The sequence below is a fragment of the Gobio gobio genome, assembly GCF_949357685.1.
Source record: "Gobio gobio genome assembly, chromosome: 12".
Classification (NCBI taxonomy): Eukaryota; Metazoa; Chordata; class Actinopteri; order Cypriniformes; family Gobionidae; genus Gobio; species Gobio gobio.
The window spans coordinates 33379047-33393230 of NC_137105.1; the positions used below are offsets into that span (position 1 = coordinate 33379047).

At 36.2% G+C, this 14184-nt stretch overlaps 2 protein-coding genes across 2 annotated transcripts in view; both read left to right on the forward strand.

Annotated features, from left to right (window-relative positions):
* Nucleotides 1–451, forward strand: part of ddhd1b (DDHD domain containing 1b) — a 29577-nt gene extending 29126 nt beyond the window's left edge. Inside the window, exon 14 of the mRNA XM_079832012.1 lies at nt 186–451. Within this exon, the coding sequence (XP_079688138.1) occupies nt 186–267 (82 nt within the window). The 3' untranslated portion in view covers nt 268–451. The remainder of the gene's footprint in view (nt 1–185) is intronic.
* Nucleotides 452–2923: 2472 nt separating this feature from the next.
* On the forward strand, nt 2924–11116 carry stxbp6l (syntaxin binding protein 6 (amisyn), like). The gene is made up of 7 exons (XM_079831045.1): nt 2924–3114; nt 4732–4887; nt 4988–5118; nt 5201–5444; nt 5555–5653; nt 8242–8423; nt 9557–11116. The coding sequence occupies exons 2-7, from the start codon at nt 4743–4745 to the stop codon at nt 9575–9577; spliced, it is 822 nt and encodes a 273-aa protein (XP_079687171.1). The 5' UTR covers nt 2924–3114; nt 4732–4742; the 3' UTR covers nt 9578–11116.
* The last annotated feature ends 3068 nt before the right edge of the window (nt 11117–14184 follow it).

The window sequence follows — 14184 nt, forward strand, 5'->3', positions numbered from 1 at the left end:
TCATTTGTGGCATTTTCTTTTATGTCAACGGTGTGCAATCGGCATATCAAACATATTACTGTTTCTAATGTATTACTGCACTAAAGAACCACATAGTCGCAAAGACTTTGCCATTATGAAACAACTATCATTTGTTTGTGTTAAGTTTATGTTTTCTGTATTCATTTTGTATGATTTGTTTACAGTAATCCTGGAAATCAACACCCCCATGCCTTTACGATGACAAGAAAAAAGCACTTAACATTTCTCCTTATACCTCACCCTTGAATGTGCCAATAAACTGAACAGTGAGATCTTCATTAGGTCTGTGGTCAGAGGGTACGGTCTGCATTATGTGCATATATATTAGAACTGGACTCCGGCGTGTCTGTTCATGTTTAGCTTCAGTGAACGCCAAGCTGTTCCTCTTTTATGAACCTCGTGATTTTCATTAAAATTGATATCGACCGCCTGCTTTGTCTCATTCTTTTGAATTGCTTGTAAATGCTGACTGCATAGTCAATATTAGGATCAACTGGTGTTGCTGTGGACCTTGAAGTGAACAATACAACTTTATTCATCTCTGAGGGGTCATTTAGTTTTAGCCATAAACAATGTAGACACTAGGGCTGTTGTTCTCAACTGGTGGGTTGTGTCGCACTATACACTTTTAAAATGGAAGGTTAAATGCTTCCCATATATTTTGTTGTTAATGTCAAAGGCTGTGCATGATATAGAACTCAACTGCATTTTGATGTAAATTCTATCTTTTTGTATTATAGCTAATACAAATTCAATAGTTTGGGCCTGTGTTAAAATGGTAAATTGCACTTATGGCTTGCTTATACATTTTAAAAATTGTCAATTTTTATATTCCACCAATGCCATGCTAATAGTTTGACATATTACAAGCCTTTACATTAAGCCTTTACAGCCTTATCTTAAATGGTTGTGATAAGGTTGATCTCTTTATAAAGACACTCAGCAGATGAAGTGAAAGCACTTAAACAATGAAAGAGTAAAAAAGTAAGTTTAAATTTACTGTAAAGCAAATGTACTTTTTTATTATACAAGATACGTATATTTTACAAAATAATATATATTTTTAAAATCTAAAATTGGTATAAAATCCTAGCCATATGTCTAAGTTGTGTTCCATATTTGAAGTTGATATCACAAAAATTCAAGTTCCCATGAAATTTTGTTTAGGCGTTGTACCAAAAATAGCCACCGGGTGACATCCACATTCTATTGAATGTTTATTTTTAAAAATAGTTTCTAATGCATTGTCCTGTCACAAATTAATACAATTCTATCACAATATCGCTTCTGTCACAAAACAATCACCAGACATGGAACCTTGAGTCTCAGACCTTTCCAACGATACAATATGTATTTTGTCAAGATTAGAAAACGTTTTGACACTAAAATAGTGCAGTACATTTTGTCATTTGAAACCTGACACTGCCCACAAGTGGGGAGGAGCTTGTCAAAATGGGTTTCACAGGATCAATACTGAGATAATGGGCCCTATCATACACCCGGTGCATTGCGACGCAAGTGTTTTTTGCTAGTTTCAGCCCAACGCAGTTATCATTTTCACATTAAGCTCCACGCTGTTTATATAGCAAATGCCCTTGCGCCCATCTGATCGCCCATGGGCGTGCTGGTCTGAAAACGAAGTGTATTCAGTTGCATTGTTGGCACGTTGTTTGTTAATTGTTTATTACACACGCAGCAGCACACAAACATGCCACATATTAAAAATAAAAGGATTCCTTTCTGGAGAAGCGTTCAGTCTTTCCGTTTTCAAATTCCGCTATTGTAAATAACGAATCCCCCATTGTGCAAGCGCAACTGGCTTTGAAAGGGAATGGGAGATGAGACTCTGATTGGTTTATTGCACGTTATGCCCAAAACACACCCATGACTCATTAAGAGAATAGCTACAACCCTTTTGGACAATGCACCTGGTGTGGCAACCGTATTTTCTGTCATTAAACTAGCAAAAGTGGATTCGGACACGCGCTAAGTGCACCTTGCGCCATGCGCTCAGATCGTTTAAATAGGGCCCATAAGCTTTCGATGATTTATGATGATTAATAAAATATGTGATAGGAAAAAATGCAATAAAAAAGAGTGTCAAGCGTCATACATGTTAGCGTTAAAGTTAACATGTATGACATAAAAATAGTGCATCACAGTTTTTACAAAAATGTTAAGCACCACAGCTGTTTTCAACATTCATTATAATACGAAATGTTTCTTGAGCAGCAAATAAAAAGATTTCTGAAGGATCATGTTGAAACTGAAGACTGCAGTAATACTGAAAATTCAGCTTTGCATCACAGGAGTAAATTAATTTTTATATAAAATATTATAAAAGAAAAGTTAGGCTTTTTTAATTTGTAATAATATTTGGCAATATTAATGTTTTACTGTATTTTTAATCAAGCAAATGGTGAGCATTATGGAATTTGAAAAACATTTTACAAAATTGTGTCGAGCCCAAACTATTGAACGGTGTAATATTTTATTATAGTCTAGACTACATTAGGAAACCATCCTTCTATCAAACAAGATTCAAGAATATAGAATCAATTCAAATTCCTATTTATCAGTTAATTTAAATGCATGTATTTATGTAGGCTATTTAGATTCCAACTTTTAAATAAAAACTAATTTACTGTTGTTTATAACGTCGTATCTATATTGACTTTATAAACAACCATAAATGAGTTGTTCCATTAAAAATATGTATGTCCAAGTCCAATCAATCCTTAGCAACCGGGCTGCACGTGATTATCAGCGACGACTTTTCAGCGTGTGTTTGAGTGTCTGTGGCTCTGTCTCAAATCCAAGCCGCTAATCTAGACAACATGTTTGAGCTCAGCTGACTCAGATTCGTCTATGGTCCCTGAAGCGCTCTCTCAGTAGGCAGCTCATTGGCATAGAGGACACAGCCTGTGGCTGTGGGTTTTCTCCGGGACTTGCCACACGCCCAACAGTCTCTCATTAGACCACATGCAGGATAAAGATGGCTTGAGGCGCAGACACAGACTGGGCTGCCGAAAACTTCTCACCGCTCTTCAAGGCTCGAGGGAGGAAGAAAGCACCAGGAAGATCTAGCAGAAGGTGTGTTGTTTTATCTGTTTAATCAAAGATTTGTGTGGTTTTACGAATGCATAAAGTTGTTCTGTTTTCGGAGACCTTTTAAAGCAACAGGTGAGCTAACGAGAAGTCTGTCAACTTTTTAACAAATGCATTTAACACGTTAATTGTTTTAAAAATGTAAATTAAAATGTATTATATAAACTTTATACAAAAAAATTATAATAAAATACCATATGACTATATTTAATGATTATGTAGTGAATATTTCTAATGAATAAAAAATAAAAAACCTAACGTTACTGTGCTAGTAGATTAGGTACAAATTGTAGTCAGTTACTGATTCCAAATTACATGACACTAATTGTAGTTTGTAATGTAATCTAGATTACTCATTTTAGGCAATGTAATCCAACTACTTTTTGATTACTTATTTTAGATTACTTTTGACTTAACTAATTTATCATGTTAATTTAAATAGGGTTCCATATTGGAAAAAATATGCTCAAAGTTGGGTGTGCGACAAAAGAGATAATAAAAAATAAATAAATAAAAAACTGAAAAAGTTGGCATACCACAGCTCCAAAATTATGCAATAAATGTAATAGTAGACTCACACACGGGTTAAGTTTCGAGCACACAGGCTCTTCGTCAGACAATAGAAAATATATTCCTTTCTTTATCAACAGCATAAAGTGCATTAAATATTACATTACGTCAGCGTTTCACACACTCTAAAAAATGCTGGGTTGTTTCAACCCAAATTTGGGTCAAATACACAAACCCAACCGTTGGGTTTGTCCACATACCCAGACTGAGGTTTGTGAGTTTAATGAAAAGCTGTTAAGTCATAAAATTGTAAAATTAAAATAAATAATAATAAAAAAATAAACAATCAAAACAAAACATTTACTAAAAGACTTGATGTTTACCTGCATGTCATGTGAACATTAACTAACATTAAAGAACTGTGAACATTAATTTTATTATTATTTATTGTTTTTATTGACTTTTTTTTTATTGATCGAACTTATTAACTTTAATCTTTGAGCTTATTTCAAGTAAATATGTTAGGGCAAAGAGGCATGTAAATATAAAATGTGAACGTTTAAAATAGTTTGAAAGGCAAAAGCCTTCCAAAGGCAGTAATACATGGTTAAATGACTCACTGAGTGATAATTCAAATAATAATGAATGTGTTCATTAGGATCTGAGATTAGAAATGCAATGTTAAGAAAACACTTCTTGAACGTGAAATGATTTCTGTAAATCCAGTGATCAAATGCTGGTCTCAGTTTTCAATGATAGTCCCATGACTCTGTGTGCAATTCCACAAACCTGGAAGATCTTCTGAGCAGTAGGGTTTTTTTTAGAAAGTAAAATGTAAAACATAACAAAAAAGTACAATTATGAATAATTCACTGCCATTGTGATGTAGTCTGATTATGGGTATTTTGAAATGTAATGTAATTTAATTGCAAGTACTTAATTTCTGGAATCTGATTATGTAATCCAGATTACATGTAATCAATTACTACCCAGCACGGTATATATTGTCAATTGGCTCAAATTCTATATTCCAACATTTCCTGGGTGCAAAAATGCATTCATAAGTTCCTATATTGTGGAAATATTTTCAAGGCATTTTGAAGATGAACATTCAGTCAGCAATCAGCCGTGAGATCTTTGTCCCGAGAGATGAAAAGTTACTGGTAGCCATTGAGGTGAGGAGAAGGGCGAAGAGGAAGGGACTGTCGTTTCGCAAGAAGGACTACTTAACTTTCCTCTGCTTGTCAGGTAATGTGTATTTTATAAGAATCTAAACTAGTGAGTTCGAGAAATAAGTTTGAAGTCTTAAAGTTTGATGTAGACATAATTGACTCGTGTTTCCATGTAGTTACTAACAGTAGGCCAGCTCAAGTCCTCATCACTAAAGTTAAGAAGTATCAAGGCACACGACCGTTTGCTAAAAGGTCTCAATGGTCTGTGGAGCAGCTTCGCCAGGTCAATGGCATCAACCCTGACAAGGTGACCATCCTTCTAAATTCAGTACAGTACACCCACCCCCCCAGTACATTCCATTATTCTGACTCCTCTGAATATTTGTTAGGACACTCCTGAGTTCGACCTAGTGTTCGATCGCACCTCGGATCAATGGGTGGCCAGCTCAGCTGCAGAGAAATGCATGTTTGTGCAAGTTCTGCACCATGCTTGTCAGAACTACTGGGAGGCAAAGCTTGGAAACCCATCGTCCCCTGGAGAACAGAAGATACCAGGAGCTCCGGAGAGCAAGAAGAGCCCTGGTGCTCCATGCCAAACTAACTTTGTCAACTGTCAGAAAAAGCTAATGGGAGGTGAGTGGGTTTAGAAAAGTCGGGTCGCTGTTTTGACATATTGGCAGAATTAATATGTATGGAGAGCTTGAGATCTGTAACAAAACAAAATGTATGTTTCCATATTTTAGATGCTTGTTCTGTTAACATGGCCATCTACCGCTGCAAGATTTTTTTGAATAGAATGAAGAACAGTATGACTGCAAACCAGGGTCCGCTTCAGCGTGAAGGTTAGTAGGATTTGTGAGTGTGTGTGTGTGTGTCTCCAAAACCATTGAGGTTATGTTAGTGTCTTATTTAAAAAAAAAAAAAAAAAAACATTTATACATAAAAAAAAAAAGAAGTTTAAAGGGATAATTCACCCAAAAATGAAAATTCTGTCATCATTTACTCACCCTCAAGTTGTTCCAAACCTGTATGAGTTTCTTTGTTCTGCTATACACAAAAGAAGATATTTTGAAAAATGTAGAAGCAGATCCGAGCAGCCATTGACTACCATAGTATTTTTTTCCCTACTATGGTAGTCAATGGTTGCTTGGATCTGCTTGGTTACAAACATTCTTCAAAATATAATATTTTGTGTTCAGCAGAACAAAGAAACTCATACAGGTTTGGAACAACTTCAGGGTGCGTAAATGTAAATTTTATTTTTGGGTGAACTATCCCTTTAAATTCAACGATGGTGTAGCCATCAAGTAAAAAAAGATTATTTTAATAGCTCGAAATCATGTACAATATGGCTACCCATTAATACTTGTATTTATTTATTATAATTGATGATAATAATAATAATAATAATAATAATAAATCCTTTAAAAAATGTTTTAATAATGTTCATTTTCTTACAATGATAATTATTTACATGGTTATTGTTATTTCAAGATTAAAATTTTTTGTAGAATGCTTATTTTTTTTTATAATAATTATTCTTATTGTTGTTGTCATCATTGAATGGCTTATTTTCAGTAATTTCATCCTTTTAATGATGCCCCCCCCCCCCCCTCCATTATTGGATCAGGGTAGTTTTCACCTGAACATTTTTTACTTTATGCTCCAAAAAATTTAAAATTAATGCAGAAATGAAAAACAACATTCTCATCATTGAAGAGGTGTATCCAAGTCATTGTGTGTTTAAATGAATTATTTACTAGAAAATTGTGAACCTCACTGACCCCTAGACAATGTATTACAAATGTATCTTTTAGGCAATTGCCTTCATTTCCATCCTTTCCTGTCTGTCGAGTTGTGTGGGTCAGATCAGTCAGGGTCCAGGCAGGAAGAGAGGGCGCTTTGTCGGCCCTGTCGTCGGGTGGTTGTTTGTAGTGTTCTGATAGATCTCTCGGCAGTGGCAGAGAATGGCTCCATTGCAAAGAGGGCCCGATTAGTTCAGAGGCCACTTTGTTCAGATGAAGGCATGCGCAGGGACACAAAGACAGGCGTTGAGGAGGGGGAGAGGAGCGGAGATGAGTGAAGTGGCACCAGCCTTCACAGCGGATCATGGATGAATGGTGTGTAATGAATGGGAGAGGTGCCAAGCTGCCCTGGCGGCACAAAATGCAATGTCCCAGTTCACACACCTCATAGTCATATACTGCCTGTTTGCTTGTTTTTTTTTTGTGCAATTAATGAGATTAATGGCATTGCAGAATTGCATTTCAAGTGTAGATTAGTCCGATCCATAGAACAAATAAGTGTGTTATGTACATAAGGTAGTATACAACTTCACGCACCATACAAATCACTCTAATTACAATCAGTGTTGGGAATAATGCGTTTCAAGTAACGCGAGTTCTGTGATCAGATTACTTTTTTCACGAAACTATTAAAGTAATGCATTACTTTTAAACGTATTTTAAAAAGTAATGCAAGGTATAATCTCACTTTATTAAGCAATGTCTTTGCTGCTAAGCTTCGAGAGTGTTGAACTTTTTTTTTTTTTCCTCATGCACCTTGTTCTTCTACAATCCAGAATGGCAGCACAGCTGAAAGGTTTTTTAACTGCGCCCTCTATACAGGTGTGAATTTGCATTTCCTTCAGCCTGAGGCTTATTCAATTCACTGTTGATGTGAAAGGGCCTTTACATTTGCCAAAATGTAACCCCAGCCCAGGGGTCCGTTCTTCGTACCTCGCTTAATACATCTGAGATGATTTGACAAATCCCAGATCTTCTAATCGTGATAGCTGATCTCTGGCTAATTTGGTTCTTCAAACGAATTTGTGGATTGGATTAAGTTGTCTAGGATTACTGCATGTTCCCTGAAGAGGGCAGATGTATAGATACTCAAAACTACGATCAGCAATGCAGCGATTGGCTGGCAGCAAGACAGCAACGTAATAACATCATATAATTTAAAAAAGCCACCTGGCAAAAAAACACACAAAAAAAAACACACAAATTTCTGGAACTTTATAAGGAAACAGCCAAACGACCAAACCAACATAAAAGTTATAATAGATCAATTAAATGTGCACTGTTTTTTTAAGCATGAATCCCAATGATTTATATTCACGACTTTGTAGTATTTCTAAACCCTTTACATTTTTATTTCAATGTTGTAATTAGCAATTCATTTAATTTAGGGGGGGGGGGGGATCTCAACCACCACCAGATGGCAGCCATATTGCGCCAGAACGCAAATTGTATTAATAAAAGTATTAATTTATTTCCGAAAAATAATTCCAGAGCAGAATTCCACAAATATGTATGTTTTCCATATTAAATGTAAGTCTGTTTAGTATCTAAAACAGTAAATGTGTCAAATAAGAGCTTTTATAACTTGATTTAATGCTCATGTGCATTTCTGCTTATTTCCACAGCATCAGCTGTTAAACCATCCAAGAGGAGTAGCCCATCCCCTCCGGCGGCGAAGAAGATGGGGAATGTAATGCGGAGGGCCAGTCAGGTTCTGAGTGAGCGTGGGGAGCGTCTGGCGAGGGCTGATGAGAAGACCAGCCACTTTTTCCATGGAGCCAAGCAGTTTGCAGAAGCTGCTCAGAAGGTGAGCTGATCGCAAGACCCATTCACTCATTCACTCGAAATGACCTGCTAAATGTTCATGAAATTGCACAGTCATATGAACAACCAGTCAGTGATACGGTGAAGCACAGTTGTAGTTTATTTATTTTTATAAACACTATTTTAATTAAAATATTAAATGTTTGAACAATTAAAATGTACAAGAACTAATATAATGTAATATAATTTAATGATGCTTAATTCCGTGAGATGATTGAAATGTTTTTTTGTTTTTTGTTGTTGCAGTGGGTTGACTCTTAAAGGGATTGTTCACCCAAAAATGAAAGAAGAATGTTGGTAACCAAACAGTTGCTAGTCTCCATTGGCTTCCATTGTATAGAAAATAGTATTAAAAATATTACAGAAGTCAAGATATTTTGAAGAACGTTCTTAACATAATAATTATGTGTTAAGCAGAAGAAAGAAACTCATACATGTTTAGAACAACCTGAGGGTGAGTAAATTATGAAAGAATTTTCATTTTTGGGTTAAGTATCCCTTTAAGCCTTCCTTCCTTCCTTCCTTCCTTAATTTAATTCAACTCCTAATATAATGTACACTTTTTTGGAAATAAGTTCCTTATGCTATAACCAAGGCTGATCCAAAATAAAAGCAGTAATATTGTGAACTATTATTACAATTTAAAATGATGGTTTTCTGTTCGAATGTAATTTAAAGCTACTTTTTTAGCATCATTACTGCAGTCTTCAGTGTGATGTGATCCTTCAGACGTAATTTGAATATGCTGATTTTTATGCTCAAGGAACATTCATTATTATCAATGATTACAATTCTTATTTCAGGATTCTATGATGAATAGAAAGTTCAAAAGAACAGCATTTATTTAAAATATTTGTTTTTTTTAACAATGTAAAAGTTACTTTTTTTTTTAATCAATTGAATGAATCCTCCCTTGCTGAATTATTCTGTTCCTTCAAAAATAAATCAATATTCTTACTGACCCTGAACTTTTGAACAGTAGTGTATAATAGTTAAAATGTGTAGTCAGAACCAGTTATGAGAGGGTTGAACCATTTGAAAAAACAGTATTCTGTATAATTAGTAGCCATTCAATATGAATAATATTAAGCATCACATGTTCCTTTATTCCCTCAGCTGGCTCTGCAGCAGATTTAGAAGTGTTCTGGATGGACTGCCAATAAACTTTTTAAAAAAATAGCTTTTAATCATCTGGTCGCTGGTCATTTTGAAATACAGCTTCTCATAACTCAGATTTTGATTTGAGTGTAAGGCTAAATTAGCATTTTTTTTTTTTTATGTATTTTTTGCAAGCCACTGAACAATTCAAGATATTGTGATGTGGTCCATCATGCCGTTCTGTGCACCTGCAGATCTGTTTTTTTCTTTTTTTTTTTTTTTTAACCTTTTCTACAGTAGCAGGTGGCGGATCCTCTTCTGCTGAGATGTATTTTTGTATTTATTAAAAAAAAAATTGGTGACAGGAGTCTTAAAGGGATAGTTCACCCAAAAATGAAAATTCTGTCGTCATTTACTCACCATCAAGTTCTAGAATGTTGGTAACCAAACAGTTGCTAGTCACCATTGACTTCCGTAGTATAGAACACAAATATTACGGAAGTCAATGGGGACCAGAAACTGTTTGGTTATGAACGTTCCTCAAAATATCAGAAAAATGACAGAATTTTCACTTTTGGGTGAACTATCCCTTTAAGCCTTCCTTTAATTTGCGTACTTGCAAAACTAAAACAAACGGCCTCCTTTTTCACTGAAATGAAAGGCGATGATTTCAAATCTCTTTGTAGTTTTGACTAAGTGAATTAATTTTTATTCTGAAAGCTATATCCTTATATTGCTGTTTCATATTGTAATACCGCTACTTTTGTATCTACAGTTTTTTTTCTTTCACATAGATTGCCATTTTTGAGGTTCACTTTTGTTAATTTGTTCTAACTTAATGCACGTCTAGTACTTTGTTTCTTTTGAGCCTATTTTATTCTTTTTCAGTACTGAAAGAATAATGGCATCACTTGTTTAATATTTGACACATTTAATGGGGTTTCAGACAGATTCTTACAGATGCTACTGGTAACTTTAACAGAGGTATGTTACTTCAATATTTGTGCAACATTAGTTATGCATGTAATGCATTCAGATGATATACTCCTGAATGACGCACCGTCCCTCTGATGTTCAGCTCCGTTCTGATCGCATGAGGAGGCTGCTTTTATCTGCTTTTTAGATTTAAGTTAATTAGAGATGCTGCAAACTGTTTTATAATTACAGCTATTCACTATGAACACAATGTTCATCTATTTGAATGTGAATGTGTGTGGATAACACATTTTTGTTCTTCTGTCTTTGTCTCCTAATTCTGTGTAATGTGATAACCGTCAGTCCGCCTTGTCTGTTTGTGATTGTGATCATCAGTAGCAGGAGCAACATGTCATGAGAAGCCAGAGGGTTTTTTTCCGCATGGAGTCGGATACCCTGCATGTATGTTTGATGCATCCTGCTTTCTGCTGTTCTCCTTATGCTGTCTTCGATTTTATATTATATTATCGATTTCCGTAATATGTGTGTAACCGAGAATTCTATCTGTCCTTGTCTTTGACTGTGCTCTTGTCTGCATTTAAAAACCTGTTAAAAATGTAAACATCCATCATTTGCGCAATAAATGAAATGGGACCAACTTGTGAAATGTCTATTATTGCACAAAATGTATGTGGTGGTTGTCTGTGCGCCTTCACACCACTAGAGGGCGCTCGCGTACAACCAGTTCAACATGCTGCAGACGAGCATCTTCCAGTGGAATTCAATATGTATTGACAGTTGGTCCTAATGTACGAAACTACAATGATAATCTGTTAATCAAAATAAACCTAGATTTTTTTTTTTTTTATGTTAAGTTTTACTAATCTAAAACTTTCAAACCAAGACTATAACCGAGGAAAAAATATATATTCTAAACATTTCTATGGCAGTAATCAAAGAAGCAGTTGAATATTCTGACAGTCAGATAACCTTACTTCTATATCACGCACACACGTTATGTTTTCATGTTTTATGGGGACTTTCCATAGGCGTAATGGTTTTTATACCGTACAAACCGTATTTTTTATCCCCCTACACTGCCCCTGCCCCTAAACCTACCCATCACAGGAAACATTCTGCAATATTTTTTTATTTTTTTTTTTTTTTACACTTTCAAAAAACATCACTAAGTCTGATTTATAATAACCCTAAAATTTCCCGACAAGGATTTCGGATATTGCCATCTTTGTGGGGACATTTTGTCCCTATAACGTAGGGTTTACCAGGCCACACCGACACACACACACACACACACACACACACAAACGTTTGTTTTTGTGAAATGTGAGGACATTCCATAGGCGTAATGGTTTTTATACCGTACAAACCGAATTTTCTATCCCCTTACACTGCCCCTGCCCCTAAACCTACCCATCACAGGAGACTGTGCAGTTTACTTTCTGTGAAAAAAAAAACTTGTTCTGTGTGATTTATAAGCATTTTGAAAAGTGAGGACATGGGGAACGTCCTCATATTTCACCCTCTTTTTGTAATACCTATGTCATACCCATGTCATTATACACATTTGTGTCCTGATATTTCACAGACACACACACAGTCACACAGTATAATATTAAATAATATATTAATTATATAATGTATGTGTTTTTATGTGTACTGTGTAGGTCTATGTAACCTATTTATATGATGATAATATATAAATAAAGTAAGTAGATTTTATATATTATTTTATAATGAACATTTCAGTGATGTGTGCGCGTGTAGACACACCAACTATTCCGATTTATGTTTATTTAAATATAAAATAGGCTATATTTTTGTATATAAATGCAAAATCATTTTAAGATTAACATTTTTTGACATTTTCCTGTTTCTAGTTAATACCATATGTACACAAACATATTGATGTTTACTGAAGCATTTGTGTCAGCATTTACATTTTGCAAAGTGTTGGCGCGTGAAGAACAGACACAGTGTGCAGCTCGTGACCTGCACGGTTGATGCGCTGCATTGCTGGATCAGCATCTACAGCAGGATTATGTGCTTGTGCTGTGACCAAATGAAGGTCAAGACTCACCGATTGACTCCAGGATTGATGACTTGTATGACTGTGCATGACACTGCACGGATTAATTCTCTCTTATTTCATAATCTGATGTGCTATATAGATTATACCATAATCTGCCACCCTGAAAAGCATTATGGTGATCAATCAATATGATTTAGCATTCTCGATATGCCTTGGGGGTGTGATATTGACCCGGAAGATATATTTCCAGAAGCGCGAAGAGTAAAAGCCAGAGGTGCAGGTCGTGACTTTCTGACGGTGAGACGGGAATTGAACATCAATCGTGTATCGACTGGCACAGGATCTTCCCTCTTGAGTTTTAACGTTGGACCGAATCTTCAAATGACAACCGAGTGGCCTTTGAAGAATTTTGAATGGTCATTGACCTTAGAACTACCTTGAAAGGTTTATAATGTTTTGTAATTGTGTACTTCAGAGAGCAAGTAATACAGTGGACTTCTTAACCAACTGTTGATTTTTCTCAAAGGGATAGTTCACCAAAAAAAACAACAACTTGAAACATCTTCCCGAGCCCCTGCACACAGCACCTCTGTCTGCACTTACGATTTCTCTCATACATATAAATGGGAAAATTGAGTAATTTGTGTTGCTTATATGAAAAAGTAACGTACTCGGTTACTTAACGTAACCTCGGTTCCCTGAGATAAGGGAAGGAGTACTGCGTTGAAGATGCTATATGGGATGGGTAGGTTCTCCTACTCTCGAATATAGTAGGTTCTCCTACTCTCGAATATACTGAAGTAATTGTAAAATCACGCAGTGCTACTGCCCAGTCAAAACAGTGTCGAGATATCTCGCACGCTATTGGCTGGCCAGTGGGAACTGCATGAACCAATGGCAGAACAGTGTAATCTGAGCGAACCAATGGGCACAAAGCACGCAAAGCTGAGTGCAAGAGGCCGCGAAAGGGGCATATAAAATACGCTGTAACTGTCAAAAACATCAGGTTAAATCGACTGAAGCGACGATCACCCGAGTCAGCGCCATAGCACGGCCGTCTACGCAATTCTCCTTCCCTTATCTCAGGGAACCGAGGTTACGTTAAGTAATCGAGTACGTTACCTTTCGAACGGTCAGTTCGTACTGCGTCGAAGACGCTAAATGGGAACCTGTAAAATCCCGCCGTGCTATGATAAGCGCAGTGACATGTACTCCCTCAAGTTTGAACACTTATTAGAAAGGGCTCAAGACTAGAGTTACTGACACATAATTTATATATATAATATGTATGTACACACGTCTTATACTACTGGGCTCATAGAGGCCGGTAACTATAAGGAATGTGTAAGCATTGAAGCATATGAAGGCCCCAAATGCCAACTTATGACGGGGACGGGCTTACAAGGCCGTCTAATATTCGTTAGGCCGTCTTAGTATTTTTATACAGCGAGGACTTGTGCCTGCAGTGCAGGGACATCCAGACTGTAGAATCTGGTTAAAGTAGATGTGAGGACCAACCTGCCAATCTACAAATGTCACCCATAGAAACTCCACTAGACCACGCCCAGGAGGAGGCCATGCCTCTGGTGGAGTGAGCTTTGACACAATATGGGGCATTGGAGGCCCATAGTGTCATATGCTAACGCTATCGCGTCCACTAGCCATCTGGCTAGGTTTTGTT

Coding starts and splice junctions, on each gene's coding strand:
- stxbp6l (XM_079831045.1), top strand. CDS start 4,743: ATGAACATTCAGTCAGCAATCAGCCGTGAGATCTTTGTCCCGAGAGAT. Junction 4,888..4,987: donor AACTTTCCTCTGCTTGTCAG/GTAATGTGTATT, acceptor GTTTCCATGTAG/TTACTAACAGTAGGCCAGCT. Junction 5,119..5,200: donor ATGGCATCAACCCTGACAAG/GTGACCATCCTT, acceptor AATATTTGTTAG/GACACTCCTGAGTTCGACCT.